Genomic DNA, 16,691 nt, shown 5'->3' on the forward strand with positions numbered 1-16,691 from the left:
TTGGCAGAATATTATTTCTCACTATTTAATCTGAATTCAATAAAAGATTGTATTTTTAGTTCGTTACTAACAGATATATGTTTAGTTCTGCCACCAATGCATTGACTCCCAAATTGCAAGGAGTCAGAATTTTAGTCAATTCAAGCGTAAGTGAACTCTGCAAAGTATGTAACTGCCTGGGTCCTCACTGGCACTCTTGGCTCCCTCGGCCACTGCCCGGTGATGAACCTGGACTGATGTACATCTCACTTACAATCCCAGGACATCACCTGCTTCCTTCTCTGCTCTCCAAGGACCTCCCATTTTCTTACTGTTTATCCGTGGAGAATCCTCATCATGTGCTGACGGACTACGCTAGACCATTAAGGATGAAGACAGAGCAATATGAAAATGATTACTATACTGGCCAGCGTAGGTTCAAAAATGCATTTCGATTTCGTAGATTAAATCGACGCAGTCAAGATGTAGCTCCATAACTGAGCTCATGGGTACCACAAAGGAGGTTTTTAATAGATGTGTCCATCGTGTCCACTTATTGATGCGAGAATTTTGAGGCTTATATCAAGCATTATCTTGATTAATTCTTCTTCAGATGAAGCCACTTTCAAAGCATAGATATGAATCTATAACAAACTTCCTTATAGGAAAAGGATAATCGTTTTTTTGCCGACGAACATATTTAAAGAGCACAGTTTGTATTCAATGAGTGAGGGTATTTGTATTGTTTTATGAACAAAATAAATAACCTTTTTAGTTGCTCAACGAGCACATTTCCATGAAACTAAAACTTTTCACGATAAATGTATGATTTCTTCATACCTTTGCTGACATTTCACCGACAGAGAGGAAATCTCGACCTCGTTTAGAAATCTTAAAACGAAGAATCCTTTTAATTTGATAGTAGTGCAAATAAAAGTATTTCAAAGTTTGCCTTAGCTGCTGCGGGGGATTTTTCTTTTTTAACCAAAAAATACTTCCTCGTTAAGAAAGCAATCGGTGATGTTGTCAAATATTAGTACAAAACCCTAAGAAAACAACACCAAGAAATAAAAACAAGGATGTCGGGACCCCGAGTAAGGCTTTTGATATTGTTTTCTCCCCCAACATCATGTTGAATGAGCCTTAAACTGCACTGACTCTTGCATCCCCCACACACCACAAGCTGGGTGCGCCGCAGTGTATGCTCGGAGCTGTCACAATGACAATGGCAGAAGGGCCAACGGAGGCTTTCTCGTGAGAATTGAGTCAGCAGTGGACGGGATGCGTGTCTTGTTGACATCGCTGTTTTTTTAATTACACTAATGACTCCAATGGTGGACGGTTTTCCATTAAGTCACCTCTGCATTTCGCTTTAGTTCATAGCTTCGTGAGTCGCGGTCTGTTCGCATAAAAGCTGACCGTGCAAATTAAAATATATATGGTTTTGGCCTCATAAGTCTTTGCACAAAATTAAAGTATAACGATTGATCCGGAATTTTGAAATGTTGAGTCCCCTAACAGTTCTTCTTTCAAGTATCTAAAAAGTCGTTACCTGACAAGCTTTGAAGAGAAAGTAAGACAGGTGTTTAATGAATATGCGCTGTACATGTACAACCTGCTAATGTTTGAATATAGATTGGGAGCTAGAGCTTTTATGGCAATGGAAGAAATCAGTTATAAAAATGTTGTTTAAGCTGTGGAAGAACATTCCAGCAGCATTTTCAGATTTCAGGAACTACACCCTAACGTTCCATTTCATATGTTCTCGATATCATGTAAAAGCGGTTCTCCAAGTATAGTAACATAATGTTATGAATATTCTGCATATTATATTATATGCATTTGCCAAAACACTTCAAATGAAATCGTTGGATGCAATGCACTCATCATTTCTCCATCATATTACGTTTTGCCAAAAATCTTAAACGCAGAGTTTTTTCCAATGAAATAAAAACCTCAAACCGTCACATTTGTAACGGCATCTACAATATCCAGTATACAAGGAGAAACGTGGTACCCACCTGTAAAGATCTCCCTGAGAAATGTTTTGATGTTTGACTCTCCCGCCAGTTCAACTCATTTTGCTCTTTTTGCATTTGTTTGAGGGCTTTGGTGTTTTTTTCTTTTGCTTTGTATGGCTGTGGTTGCTTATGGCAAAATGCGGGTAGAATAGACCATTTCAAAACATTAATTATAATGTCTCGAATTTTAAATGCAAAATTCAGGAAATAAAAACTGATGAGCCGTAGTTCGGAGTCACTTGATGGAAGGTCTTAATAGTTAATTTTCCAACCGTGTGTGAGCTTGAAAACATGCTGCAATATGAGGGTGGTGATATGAATGTAAGAGTGTATGCATGAATTCGTCGAAGCCCAAGTATTTGAATCAAACAAATATTCATTATTGTCAAGCACACTCCTACCTGAAATGGGAATATTCTGAAGGTTGCGTTTCTGAACAGGATTATTAGGTTTTTTCAGTGACGAGAAGTTATTGGAATTAGTCGGTTGGAAATGATGCGTCAGCGTATTGCTATGTAAATTTGGGTGAATGTGTGTTTGGTTAGAAACTATGAAATTGCTGTTGCTTTTGTTGGATAAATAGGGTAACGCCACAATTCTTTGCGTCCTCATTCGTTCATTACCATTGAAATCATACTACTGCAGACATCCTCCAATGTAAATCACTAACAATTCTTTCTCAAAGTGAAGACGTCGACTTTGACATTCACTGAAATACTCTGGGCCCGCGTGATTCTCAAGACGTTCGTCTTGAGAATCACGCAGGCCCTATGGCAACTAAGAACATGTCATCGTCAATTCACGTGCACATGTCTCGAAACAAAATCAATGTTGCACCAGCTTGGTTCCTTAATGTTGTAGCGCACTTCTTTTGCCATTTAGAACTCTCACACGGAGGCTAGAGATATTGTTATTACAAACTCGACTGGATGTAAGACCGGCAGTAATGATTGAGCTCATGGATAGTCGCATGACAGTTCCCTGTATTGACTTGATCTATCTGCCAACCTGCAGACTCGATCTGAATTGCAAAACAGTGCAAGACAGCCATCACAGTCACGTTAACGGCTTACAAAAGCTTGGGAGCAGTTCGAATGTACAAACATTTGTGTCTGCATTAATTGATTCCCCCATGATCAGTTAAACATGAACAACTCTCAAGGGGACCTTGGGTTTCTAGTTTTTGGAAGCAGTACGGATCTCATGCTCACCATCTTGTTTTACACCCAGAAGCTACTGCGTTAATATTCTGGGCAGCGAAAACAATTTCATCTTGCCTTGGCCACATCTTCGTCTCATTTGCACGTTAGCAATCCCCCATGTGTGACATGCATACAAACACCGGGCCAGAAGGAGCAATTTACAGGCGTACGGGAACTCGTCACGTCCAGCATGAATTAGTGCTGAGGCATTTCAACCTTACTGCAGTTTTTTGTTTTCAAATTCAGCGGAACTGTTTGTGGGCGAAAGTGTTGCACTACCATGGTTACTTCTTCCTGCACCACTTACACCACTAGAGTTTGAACATGGATGGCACTGTATTCAATTTGGCAACCTCATGCTTAAACTTAAAGGATGATGAATTATACGAGAGACGTACTTCTGCAGAAACGTACTTTGCGTCAACAGAGAAATTTTCGGGTGTTTGTCCATCTGTTTCTTAATTCGTTTTTTCTCTTTCTTCAAAGGTTGAAATCAGTAGGATGGACATTATATCGTTTGTATAGATATTCCACTTTGGGAAAGAGTTTATGAATATAAACAAATTTATCTTTTAACTAAAGCCCTAACAGTCCCAAATCCTTCGATTTCAGTATGATTTTTACAATACACCCTAGGGGGTAAGGGTTAATCTCTTTTTGCGCAATATTTGCGAGATGTGTACAAAATCTTAAGGGGGCTGGGGATGCTAGTGATATTTCTAATTATTGAATTTAACACCGACTGAGAATTCCTGAGGAAAAGGGTACCGTGCACGGTTTGGCTGTTCAATCTACTGTTCTGCGATGCAGGTCAGAAAGATCATGTGTCTTGGAGGCCTTTTTTTAATTAAGTTGATCTGAAGTCGTGATTGATGAGGTACGAATTCAATTAAAGAAGTTGGCTGTCACCCTGATTTAATAGCTGCGGGCTTATTTCGAATTGGTCATGATTTCAGAAATCCACCACTTTATTTGTGAAATGAATCGGAAGTAAAATCAGGTTCTGGTCACTAAATCATTCCGATTGGCGTGAGACAGTAAAGCAAGTGCATGTGGCTTCGACATTAATACAGGTTTTCCCCTCAGATCCTAACACAGTTTCCTGCCCCTGTATATAACCTTTTGCTTCTTCGTAGATTCTAAGCGGAAATCCTGCCTAAGTTGCAGCAACATCTCCTTGTCATAGCATGTATAATCTGTACCCTTAGGCCACTTTTGCAACAAACATGCCACTTTTGTCCAATTTTGTTTCCAAAAAGCCAAATTTTATTCATTATAACATAAAGAGTACAGGCATCTAGTTTACATTATTAAGAGGAACCCTGCTAGGCACATTGAATGATGCTTGTAGAGCAAACAGTTGCCAGGTGTAGTGCGCATGACAGTAAACGCACCTTAGTCTCTGCACGTGGGAAAGCTTTTGTTTGGGGAAAAAATTCATGCACCCTTACAGTCAGAATTTTCAAAGTTGTGAAAAGCATGGCTACTGAAACAGAAAGTGGACATCAAGGGAAGGCCTTAGGTTCAAGCATTCATGCAAATCTGCAAATTTCTGCATTCATGATTACCCCACATGCAATGCAAAATGCTTGTAGTGGCTAAAATGTGCACACTACCAAATCATTCGTGACGTTCATAATTACACTAACCTCGAGTTTTCAACCCCACCCCTTTTCTCTTTTTTTTCGCTAGGAGGTGATGAGACTGTCTTCAAAAGTGACGGCCAGTGGGACATGATAAGCATGGAGGTGCACAGTAATAAGGTCGAGTACCCTGACGACCCCGGCAAAAACTATACAGACGTGCAATATGAGGTTGGTATCTTCATCCAAGTCAAAGTGATTCTGCCTGTTATTCAAAACATTAAAATGAGCAATGATGGCAATCATGTGGAAAAGCAGATCATTGCAGTACGTTTTCCAAGATTTGTTGTTTCGTTTTTAACACTGCACCGAAAAGTTGACCGTTCTCAAATTTCCTGTTTAGAAACTGACTCTGGTTGTTAGCCTTTAAGGCTCCTACTCGATAAATTTCAACCCATTGAATGTACCTGAAATCCAAGGTTGGCTCTCTTAATGGACGAGCAGCGACAATGTGGGCGGTGTCTGAGTTGCTGGGACTTAATTAAGGATGAGTTTACTTTGCGCTGCGTTATTCGGCTCTCGAAATGCAGAGAAAGTGGTCCCGTAGCTTTGTCGCCTTTTTTAAAAGTAGCAATTTCATGATAACAGATTCTGGACGTAACAGGAAATTATGAATTAAAGAAGCCCATCCATCACTCTTGAAAGTACGCACCGACCTCTGAATATTTTGTTACGAGTCTCGTATTATGCGGGTTTTCGGGTACATCAGTAGAATTGGGTATGAACTCAGCTGTATGGTGTGTTCTTTTCAAGGTATGCGTGCTGTACGTGTGCAGTCGAGATGGAGGTTCCAAACTTTGCATACCCTCAGAGTTTCCCAGCGATATACCTGTCTTCGGACGCTCGTCACGTCTCTCACCATCCACAAAAGTCTTTCTTTTCCTAAGATGGCCTGTGGCTTTTTAAAGGCGGACTTAGGTATCCGTACACATTAGCCACAGGGTTGAAAATTAATTTCAGAGCAAGGTGTTTGTTTTCAGGGCTGCAAGGCATGCTTAATAGTATAATCATCTTTAATATGCACGGACAACTGAGCCCAAGGGACAGAGGGAAAGAGAAAAACAGGCAAACGGGTATTTTTTTTTTGTCCTCGATTGACGCCTCGACCGAAGGCCCCTTTTTTTGCGAGGGACCATCACGCTTCGTATCAAATCTCGGGAGAGTTCGCGCTCCGTTGGGACTTTGCTCTTGAATGCCGGGACAGTTTCTCGGCTTTTGACATTATTATTTTTCTTGCAAGCAATGCGATCTGACAGGAGAGTCACCTCAGGAAACGAACAAGTGGTTTATTGATATTAAAGCTAAATAAATAAAGCTCTGCCGAGTCGAATGTGGCACTGATCTCACGGACGTCATAGCAGTGTTGGATTCCATCCAGACACGAAAGTCAGAGTTGGGGTTTTGCCAGGAGCTGTGTTTTTCGTGCCATTAAAACAAGTGATGATAATGACGAGGGGAACAGGGAAAGGGAAACGGGACGCTAACGTGCTCTTCAATAATGCCCAAGTGTCTGGTTGTCTCTATTTTGCCAGTTAAAAGCCAACAAATTTCACCATTGTAAAAATTGCCTCAGAGCGAAGGCAGTTGAGATTTTTGTGACGAACGTGGTGGCGCACGGTGCAGCAACTTGGGATATTGCACCGTGGACGGTTGAACATTCTGTGTGCGGTAGATGGAGGTTAAGTGTACAAAATGTTGGCCAAATCACAGCAATCGTCAAGAATTAGTGTAGAACGTTCATGCTTTATCCAATTTTTGGATATTAGCAATACCTTCAACCTTTCTCAGGGTTTGGAGAGACCGGTAAAACCGTTTTTCTGTTTAGTGCGTATATTTGCACAGGTAAAAACAGAGAGACGTTTTGGTTGTCAGGGTTTGATCATCATGCCCAAGTACTCAAGAATATGCCCCCGGTATTAAAGACGTTATCCACACTCCTCAATAGTTGACAGTATATTAAGATGCCTTTTCTCTTTTTTTTTTGCTTACAGGTTTTATTTCGGCGACGGCCACTGTACTACCTCTTTAACCTAATCATCCCTTGCATGTTCCTGTCGTTGGTGTCGCTGTTGACCTTTTTCCTACCGCCGGAGTCTGGCGAGAAGGTTAGCCTGGGCGTGACGGTGCTGCTGTCACTGACTGTCTTCTTGCTTCTGGTGGCGGAGACCATGCCACCCACCAGCACAGTGCCAATAATAGGTAAGAGTCTGATTTCAGCAGTGTGATGGAGGCAGGAGGTCCGAAATCCGTCGCATTAGGGACAGGTTAAGGACATTGGCTAATTTGGCCGATTTTCCCTGGCAACCAGAATATACTCTGAGCACAGTTTACCTGGGAAAATGGGCCAGCAGTGTGGTCCCCTCTAGAACTTAGCCTATCCGATCCTAAAAGACGTTTGAGTTAATATCGCCACTGCTGCCACCAAGCGATCAAATGGCGTCAGCTATACCGAGTGTATTCATAATCCGATCATCATGTGATATTTGATTTCAGGCCAATACTTTGCCTGTACCATGGTCTTGATCTCCATCTCCATCGGCATGTCCGTAACAGTCCTCAACATGCATCATCGGGGACCAGACTGTAAACCCGTTCCTCCCTGGATCAAGCGCTACATCTTGAACGGCATCGGGAAGGTGCTGTTGCCGTCGGAGAGTAGCCGCTCCAAGCGCCGACCCACCATCGGTGACAAGCTGGCCCACGAGCTGCGCTCCTGGGAGACCAAGAGCCTAGTGGCAGAGGTCACGTCCAACTCCACCTCTTCCCGGTCCCGGATCATCTCCAACGGTTGCGGGGGTCCCAACAGCAACGGGTCCGACGACGCCGATCAGGACAAGCCCTCCGGAGGAGGGGGAGGTGGCGGTGGAGACGGAGGGCTAGGATCGGTCCGGGACTCCCTCCATCGGAACCGCTCGCTCTACCTGGCGCTGCTCCGTGAGATGCAGAAGATCACCTTCAGTATCGAGGTCGAGATGAATTCCAGGCGGGTGCAGACGGAATGGAAGCGCGTGGCCATCGTACTGGACCGATTGTTCTTTTTGATATGCCTTGTGGGGTCAGCTGGTACCTTCATCGTATTCTTTGTGCAAGTCTGATCAGATAGAAGCCAGAACTCCAGTTAAAAATACTACCCCAAATTGTGTATCTATAGCCCCAAGCTGGAAATCATAATAATGGTTTCGAAAATGACAATCGTTACGAATCGTCTGCAAAATTCTCCACCATCTTCTGCGTGGCATTGTGTGAAACTCTTATGCAGCCAAACCCATTGCTTTCAAGCGATATATAACTCCTGGTTCGTCTCCTTTGGACCACTGGAGTTTTTTGCCATGTCGACCCCCATTTTAACGCCAAAACTGGAAAAATAACCCGGAGTAAACTTCAAATAACGAGCAGGTACTTCTTGCAGGACCGCCTGATGGCGCAGTTCATCCAGCTCTCAACGTTCACTGAGGGCGCAGTTCTCTTTTGTTGGTTGGTAAATAATTGAGACAGGTCCGCCTGGAGTTTTTATTTTGACGAACCAGGGGACCGGTAGCTGTCCACAGATGCGCTCTCCTGTTGAATAATTCTACTAAACGAGGGGTATGAAAAATAATTAATTGTGCTTATTGATATTCTTGTGACGACATTTTTAAGTCACAGAGGATCACCTTGATGCGATGTTGGATGAAATTTCGCCAGTAGGAAAGAATCATGGAGGAACCAGACGCCATCAAGGCAAATGAATAGGTACATTATGATGAAGAAATTATTATACTACTTGGAAACAGAAAAGGATTGATTCAGGAGAAAGATTTAATTTACACTTCTAAAGGCTCAAATTCACAAGAAGAAATCTGGTGAAATCCGATGCAGCTGAGTGTTTATAGTTGGTGTCATTTGATCAATGTCGAGATCATAACGCAAACGAATGTAGTGACGCTTGCTTAGTGGGTTTCGGAGATGCGCACTGAGTCCTGCGTATGTGGAGCTGAATTAGTTGATGGCACCGATGGGCCTCGAGCTGGACCGAGAGAGGGCGCTCTTTTCTTAGCCATTGAGGCCCATTTGGTCTGAACTGAACGACTAGGAAATGGGCGCGTCACGGTCGCATCGCAAACAAAGTGAATACTCCCAACCAATATGAGTCTTGTGAACTCATGAGGGGGTGCTTCTGTTCGAGTTGGATACTGATCGAGCTACACTGCACAAAAGTGGGTAAACTATCTCAGTGCGGACATCACATACTGCAGTACTTGTACTTAGTTTGGAACCACTGTGTATGCCCAGGCTAACAGATATATTGCATGAAACATTGAGGACGTCCGTAATTCATCGTCTATCGTCTCCAGATCGAAGAAGTATGAGGTTTGAATACCTGATGCGTTTCAGAGAGAAGAAACAAGACCATTGCGGAAGGACAGTTTCACACCCAGGCGTGGGAACTTGTAAATAAACAATAAATCAACCAATCATTAAATATTTTATGTTTTTGAATATATTTCAACGTTGGTCCAAAAGAATTTTATTTGGGTTGCGTCGAAGTTTAAATTTTTAACAAAATGTTGGTAAGTGTTGGGTGATTTTTGATGTATGAAACGGGCAGGAGGTAAGCTTTTACCTACTGAAAAGATTAACAGTTTCTGTTACCTTTTTTCAAATTTTGGTGTCAAGTGATCAATTGGTGTTGAATAACTAAGCCTATCATGACCAGAGTATACTAGCTGCATAACTTCGAGTTTTTTGAGGTGATAAAACGTACACAGAACAAATAAATCCCTAACGTAACGTTAGGGATTGTGTTTCGAAAAGTAAGTTCAACATTTCATGAAAGATATCTGATAAGTTCTTCTAGAATTTTATTTCATCTTACGGGGTTGTGTATAAATATACCTTCATGTAAAAATCATGAAACGTAAATTGTATCTGTTTTATTAGCTTTCAGTAGTAGGTATCTGGACTTATTTAATCAATGATTTAGAGCAAGCCCCTAAGACCTTAAGAAGCAAAAGAAGCAGAGGAGATTTTTTTTCTTAAATTGATGCCGTCTTCAAGCAATATTATGCTATCACAGTTATAAAAACGTGCCACCACTGATACCTGCGTATGCATTCATGCGGGGGGGTTGCTTCTGCCTAAGTGCGCCCTCTGTCGTTTCAGATCTCTGCTACAGCATGACAGGGCCGAGCTATGGTGCTTTCTAAAGTCTTACTAGTATTGCAAATTTTCTTTATGTGTACAGGCTACAATTATCATTTGACACTGATTTTCAATCGTTTCGCGAATGATATTTTGTTTGTTTCCAGTGTTTTGGACTTTAAATGATGGAACTGTCGTACGATTGGGCTTTCACTGAGGGGGAAGTTTTTAACCAAAGAAAACGAAGAATTAACCTAATGTGTAGATTAATGTCCTTCATCAGAGGGAGACATTTCCGACTAACATTAGACTAGAAATTTAAATTGAGTATTAACGTTTCTTCAGAACTTAAACTTTTACTCGCTTGACTTGCGATTTTTGTTCTTAGCATTTTAGTTTTATTGTTCACATGTACTAATGTGGTTTTGGGTTTCATTAACGAAATTAAAGTTTGTGGTAACAGCTTCTCACTAAGCAGCTTACGATTATGTGAAAGAATTATAAAAAGTTTTGAAATTCAAATTTGTGTTACTTTAAGAGGGGTCTTTTTATTATTAAACTGATACGAGTGTCAGAGAAAGAGTTCCTCCCCTTCATGATTATGTTTGACCTACTATGAGAGATGGAACGCACCTTCAGTGGTACATAGTTTACAGACATCCCGGAGGGCGCATCCATTTCCTTGGTAAGTTAAGGGGAAGGTTATAACGTTATCATAAGTGTAGTGTTTTACCAGCAGGTCTGAGATTTAGGGTGTCGGCTCTGGAAAAAAACAGTACAATTGCAATCTAACGTTAGGTGGTACAACACTTTTAAATGCAGTTGGTTTTATGTTAAAATACTTCATATTTTCATTTGCCTACTGCTTTACCTAACCTTAAAACGTTTGATATATAGGCCTCACATGGCGTCGTGGAGACATGCTTACATCTTCGTAAGAAGTCGTCTCTATTCAAATACATCAGTCCGTCCTTAGTGGTGTTCTGTGTGTTTTTGCGTTAGAAGCCACGAGCACAGATTTTCATAGGGCCTATAATACGCCTGCGCACTTGTAGGACGAGGACGAGAACAAGTTAAACTTATAAATCCACTGGTTGTCGATTAGATTATGACACCGAGGAAGAACGAGAGCTTGAGTTTGTTAAGGGTTGTCGGTGTAATGTTGATGTCATTTTGTGAGGATTTATTTGGAGCCACGAGAAGGGTAAAGGGCGGTTGGTACTTGCCACGAAAGTGAATACAAACACAAGATTGTGACGTCAAAAATCCAATTTTCACGATGTGAATTCGCAGAAGTTACACTTGCAATTGTTTTGTGACGTCAAATTATATTTGCCTTCGTGTTCGCCTGAAATAGTGAACGTATGCAATTTCTGTCGAAACTGTTAGATGAAGGTTCAGAGACAGGACGACGCTTGGTGATGTTGGTAACCAAGGCAACATAATAGCTGTCACTGTAACGAGTTTTGTGGGTGATAATTAATGGATTATGACTGTGGTGTGAGATTCTTGAAGGCAAAAGGGCCGTGACGCTAGCTGTCATATGATTGTGGTGAGTATGATTGTGTTGATTATCGTGCTCTTGGTGAATTATGAAGAAAAACGTTGCGAGGAGTGGTAATGTTGGTGACAAAAAAGAAATGATGACAAGGGCTGTGACTGGTACCGATGGGAATGTGATAATGAAGATGACAGTCATGTGATCGATAGGTGATTTGAAAAAAAGGTTGATGGAATCAAAACTCTTGTCAAAGTTTGTATGCTGGCATTGTAACTTGCGTTGGGTGATTTGTTTGAGTGATCAGCAGATAATAACATGATAGTCTTGACATAATCAGTTTCAGGTTAATGGTCATGGTGATAGGATCATCACGTCATGATGGTAATGATTATGGTGATTGCAGTTTTGAAAATACCTTTCACTCAACCATAAACGGACGCAAAATTACTTCTCCCATTGCATCTAGTAAAATATGTAGGATTATAGAATTAAGATGTAAGTTTTGGTATATCACAGTTCAGGAATCTTGACTAAATAAAACGTCATGTGTTATTCTAACGAAATAACAAAAATGAAACAAAGGGATTGATACAAATGGGCTTTTCAAAGGAATAGAATCTTTGCGACAAATATTTTATCCAACTGTACACAAATAGTAAATAGAACACGAGGACGAGCTTTGTTTTTATAATAGTATTTATTATGTAATACGTTACAATACATACTTAACTCGAGTTCGCTTTTGTACAAATTGAATATTATTTACAATACACGAAATTTTGGTTTAGATAAATTCATTTCCACGATTGAAAAATATCACACGGAAACCCATGAAGATACCCTGTTCTAAGTTGATAACTCCAACCCCAAGACAAGGACGGAAAATAAGTAATGAATGGACTAGTCTGGGCACAGCCGTGCATGAAGTAGTCATGTTTGCTAGCTTTCATGTGCTGACACCATTTTGTGCCCAAAGATTTGCACCCCCTTTGTCGTAACCCTCCTTGCTTATCAATGACAACTCTTAATGCTGTGTTTTTAGTTACAAAGCATTTGTTACCCCTCAGATTTTTCCAAACTTTTTAACACCATGATAAAATGTAATAATTTAACAAGTGATAATGTGTGGTTAAGTTTAACGATATTTATTTTAATGGTGTAACTTATCGATTTTAAGTAAACATCCGTCATATCGGTATTATTTTACTATATTTATCTTATTTGAATAAATATGTGGTTATGAAGAAATATCAATCACAAATTTATTTCTTATTACTATTCACCAGTCAATATTTTTGCATTGCATTTGAATAATTAATTTTTATATATGAATTTAATGACACAATTTTTTTTATCAAGCATTTTTTTAAGGTTTAATGTTTTAAAGGCTACAAAAACTGTGATGAATTCAAAAAGGGGAGTATAAACTCTGGGTTATATACACTGCCCTCTATAGCTCATGGATACTAAAATCTCTAAAATCTCAATTAAGTTTAACCACCAATAGAGGGCCTCGAAAAGCGATTATCGATCGCCAGGAGAAACCACTCAGAAATTTAATAGAAAGAATTACCGCTTCCCCTTACTGCCCATGGTTTGTAAATGATGTTAATTATATCTGTATTAACAACGCTAGTAACCTATAGTTTTGGATAAATTTGTTTGAAATAAAACGGATGGTTATAAATAATATACATTCCTTTCCTATATTAAAGTTATTGAGTCATTCCCGTTATGGAAATGCGCAAAAACGTGGTTGTTAGCAACGCCGATAAAATCCCATCCTCGTCACATTTCCTTTTCTGCATTTTCAACGATACATAACGCGAAATTCAGGTCCGTGGTTGCTCGAGAGGCAAACGAAAATGCTCCAGCTTTTAATGCATAGAAAATCCATGTTGACTTCAAACAGAGCTGTTTATCCAAATGCATGCAGTACACGTATTTTGGAAGTTTATTTTATGTCACTGTCTTCATTCTCAACAGCAACAAATCTCTCACTAACTCATGCAAAAGAATTCTCTTTAAACTGAGAGTCAGTCACTATTACATAGCCTACATCTTAAAAGGGGTTATTCTATACAGCGCAATGTACTTAAATTGGTTTGAAATTTTGAAATGCCCAGCGACAGTGGCCATTCATATTTTTTTATCCAACAGCAGTGGAAACAACTGGGCATTAGTTAAAGACTTTTTCAAATGTGTAGACTCCAGAGGTTTCTTGTCGGTTTGCCAAACCTTATTGTCGTTACACTAATTTGACAATAGTCTTTATTATTTAGCTATTCTTTAACTTTTACAGCAGAGTATTTTTGAAACCTGTAAATTAAAAAAAAATCTTGAGACGGTCCGAAGTCAAAGTCCGGAAGTAATTAAGCTGCCTTCGGCACAGCCGTCAGCACGAACGAACGATCGGAAATCGTCGTATATTTTGTCATCATACACACTGGCGTTGAGCATGCGCAAATGTTGCACTCACGCACACAAGATGGCTCAGAAAGAACCTTTCCCTGCCGAGTAGTCATTGGTATCCTGCACGCAGCTGTAAGTTGCCACCACTATAAAATCCAATCCGATTATTCGATCCCCCCTAATTGTGGGGAATTTATTGGCGTGAATTTTGCTGGAAGCACTTCGACCGTACCGCCAGTCAGGTCGTCTTAGATCGATCAGTTGTGGTCCAGCCTAGCTTGTTTGTTTGTTCGAAGTGATCGTCAGACCTATTTATGAGCGCACTTAAAAGTAAGGGAAAACAAGTTGAGCAGGAATTTGATAGCAGAGCCTTATCGGCTTGTTTGGATCAACAAGTAGGAGGGTTGTACCTGCGCACAAAAAGAAATGAAAGTGAGCACATAGCAACAGGCATTGCATTACGTGCTTTCATTAATGTCATGAAGCAGAAGCCAGTTATGAATTGGCTGGTTACGCTGTGCGTAAACGTTTCTGGGAATGATACGCCTTGAGAATATTTCCTACCATCGTGTAATAGCAGGATATGCCGCCGATAAGGTAATAAAATTATATCGATCCCAGATGTGTAATCTTAAACAAGCTTATTCACACAATTAACACAAATGCCTTCTTTATGGGCCTGGAAACAGAAAGCCAATGCCCAAGAACGTTCGTCTTGCTAACCTGGCAAATTAATCAAATCTTCACTAAAAATTTGGAATTGAGATTGAAACTATCTGTTGTATCCTGACTGAACGGTATCTCCGCAGTATTGTATGGACAGGACGAGCCAAGTGACGTATTTTTCTCAGTGGTTCTGAGGAACACAACAGTCATCCGCTGTGTCGGATCCAGGAGCGATCGTCATTCACTGACGACTGTTTACACCATTCTCTTATTCGAGTATATTTGGCATGACTTACTTTATTATCAGACTTTATGACGTCCTTTCCAAATGCGCTCAGTGGCGTAGCCGGGGGGGGGGCTGGGGGCACCTGGCCCCACAAAGTCCCGGTGCCCCAAGGTGCCCCCCACCACTGAAAAAACAGATAAATAGATATTGAACAAGGCTAACATAAACCCCCCAAAACACGGAAAGCTGGTGCCCCCCCCAAGAAAAAAGATGTTGGTGGTTCCTTTGTACCCCCCTCCTGATAAAATCCTACCTACCCCCACTGCATGCGTTCAAACCTTTAAAGGAAGAACCGTGATCATTTTTACTTAAAGTCGTTTTCATATTAAAGGACTCATAATGGTAGACAGACTGTTGTTCCTGAATTATTGAATAATAAATCGCTAAATGCGAACAAATATCTTCGGCTATCTTTGCGTCACTGATATTCTTGAAATTCGAGTTGGACAATCGCTAACTGCTCACGTTACCAAGCGCTGACGATTTAGTGTCACATCAAATGGGCGAGATATCTGCATTCATTGATTATAAGCCTAAACGGCCATTGCGTGCTCGGCTACGGGATCCGATTCCTGACATCTCGAAAGTAATGTCCGCCCACTGTAAGCTTGAGGAAAACTGAAGATAATTATATTTGCCCATAACAGTGGCTTCAGCTGACCGACAAATCACTTGGGTGGTCTCAAAACAAGTGGACACCAGCAGGGTATTGGCGTGAAGCACGTGGGAATCAAACATCTTCGCTTTGATCTGTTGGTACATCTGGCTTAATAATCATTACAGGTAAGACAAGCAGTAACACAGACATGACATTCCCGATGAGATACAGCACCAGGAAGGTTCTGTCCAGCACCCGGGAGACTAGCACCCATTCCCGGTAGTTACGTCTCTGGTCTGTGCTGAACTTCTTGTCGCCTAGCTTCATGCCAGTCAGCGTCTCGTTCATCCGCTTGAGTTCGCGCGTTAGCGCCTCGAATTGCTCGCTGTGCCTCTTGGACTTGTCGTTGTTGTTGGACATGTGAGAGTTGGGCACGTAGTCCATGTAGTAGTTGACCCCGTGGCTCCTCACCTCCTCCTTCATGGGCACCGAGGTGAACTTGGTCCGGCCGCTGAACGACGGCCCGGTCAGTACCCGGTGCTTGTGGCCACTCCGCTTGAACTTCTGCCGCCGAATCTCGCGGATCTCTTCGGAGGACAGGCGGACCACGGCTGACAAGACGCCCAGGACGCAGGTGCGGATGCACTCGGGGACGGGCTCGCCGGTAGTGGCGTGGCTGAAGATGGCTACCACGCAGACGTTGAGAACAAGCGACAGGGATACCAGCATCATGGTGGCGGCGAAATACTGACCTGAAGGCAAAGATCGAATCAATCAAATTACATGTGCCTGTGCTGACACCAATATTTCTAACACCTGTGTAAGAAGGTATGATCAAACAAAATGCACCAGAGGCCTTCTCAACTACACCTGTTATTATGGACACGTCCCAAAGCACGATGGCACTGTAAGTTTCCAAGTTTTAGGCCTACTCTGTTTTATTATTTTTCTGAGTCTCTATGCCACACGCAAGCGCCTTGGGGGTATCGACGTGCTCAAATCCATGGCAAAAAATAAGGTGCCCACCAGTAAACTGCTTTTTTTTTGTTCCAGTGAAAGCCTTCAGGGTAAGGGGTTATACCAATTTAAAGGATTTACGACTCTGCTCCTGACTTCAGTCTTGTCGCCACCTAGTCGCCCGTATTATAACGTATTCCCCCTGCAATCTCTATTCAATTTCAGATGATTTTGTTTGCGGCAGCTCGAGATAGAGAAAGAAGAATCCCATGAGATCCCAGAGATCTTTAGGGATGAAGCATCGG

At 41.5% G+C, this 16,691-nt stretch overlaps 2 protein-coding genes across 5 annotated transcripts in view; one reads left to right on the forward strand and one right to left on the reverse strand.

Moving 5' to 3' along the window:
• LOC110979873 (neuronal acetylcholine receptor subunit alpha-10-like) overlaps positions 1-13,159 on the forward strand; it is a 46,971-nt gene extending 33,812 nt beyond the window's left edge. For all 3 annotated transcript variants that reach the window (XM_022235998.2, XM_087144827.1, XM_022236001.2), the window contains 3 exons: positions 4,895-5,016; positions 6,837-7,044; positions 7,339-13,159. In XM_022235998.2, coding sequence (XP_022091690.1) covers positions 4,895-5,016; positions 6,837-7,044; positions 7,339-7,940 — 932 coding nt within the window. In that variant the 3' untranslated portion in view covers positions 7,941-13,159. The remainder of the gene's footprint in view (positions 1-4,894; positions 5,017-6,836; positions 7,045-7,338) is intronic.
• LOC110979872 (neuronal acetylcholine receptor subunit alpha-10-like) overlaps positions 12,146-16,691 on the reverse strand; it is a 49,986-nt gene continuing 45,440 nt past the window's right edge. For both annotated transcript variants that reach the window (XM_022235997.2, XM_022235996.2), the window contains exon 7: positions 12,146-16,181. In XM_022235997.2, coding sequence (XP_022091689.2) covers positions 15,562-16,181 — 620 coding nt within the window. In that variant the 3' untranslated portion in view covers positions 12,146-15,561. The remainder of the gene's footprint in view (positions 16,182-16,691) is intronic.

This window comes from Acanthaster planci, linkage group LG13, assembly GCF_054643075.1.
Source record: "Acanthaster planci isolate LZ-2023a linkage group LG13, COTS_SCS, whole genome shotgun sequence".
Taxonomy (NCBI): domain Eukaryota; kingdom Metazoa; phylum Echinodermata; class Asteroidea; order Valvatida; family Acanthasteridae; genus Acanthaster; species Acanthaster planci.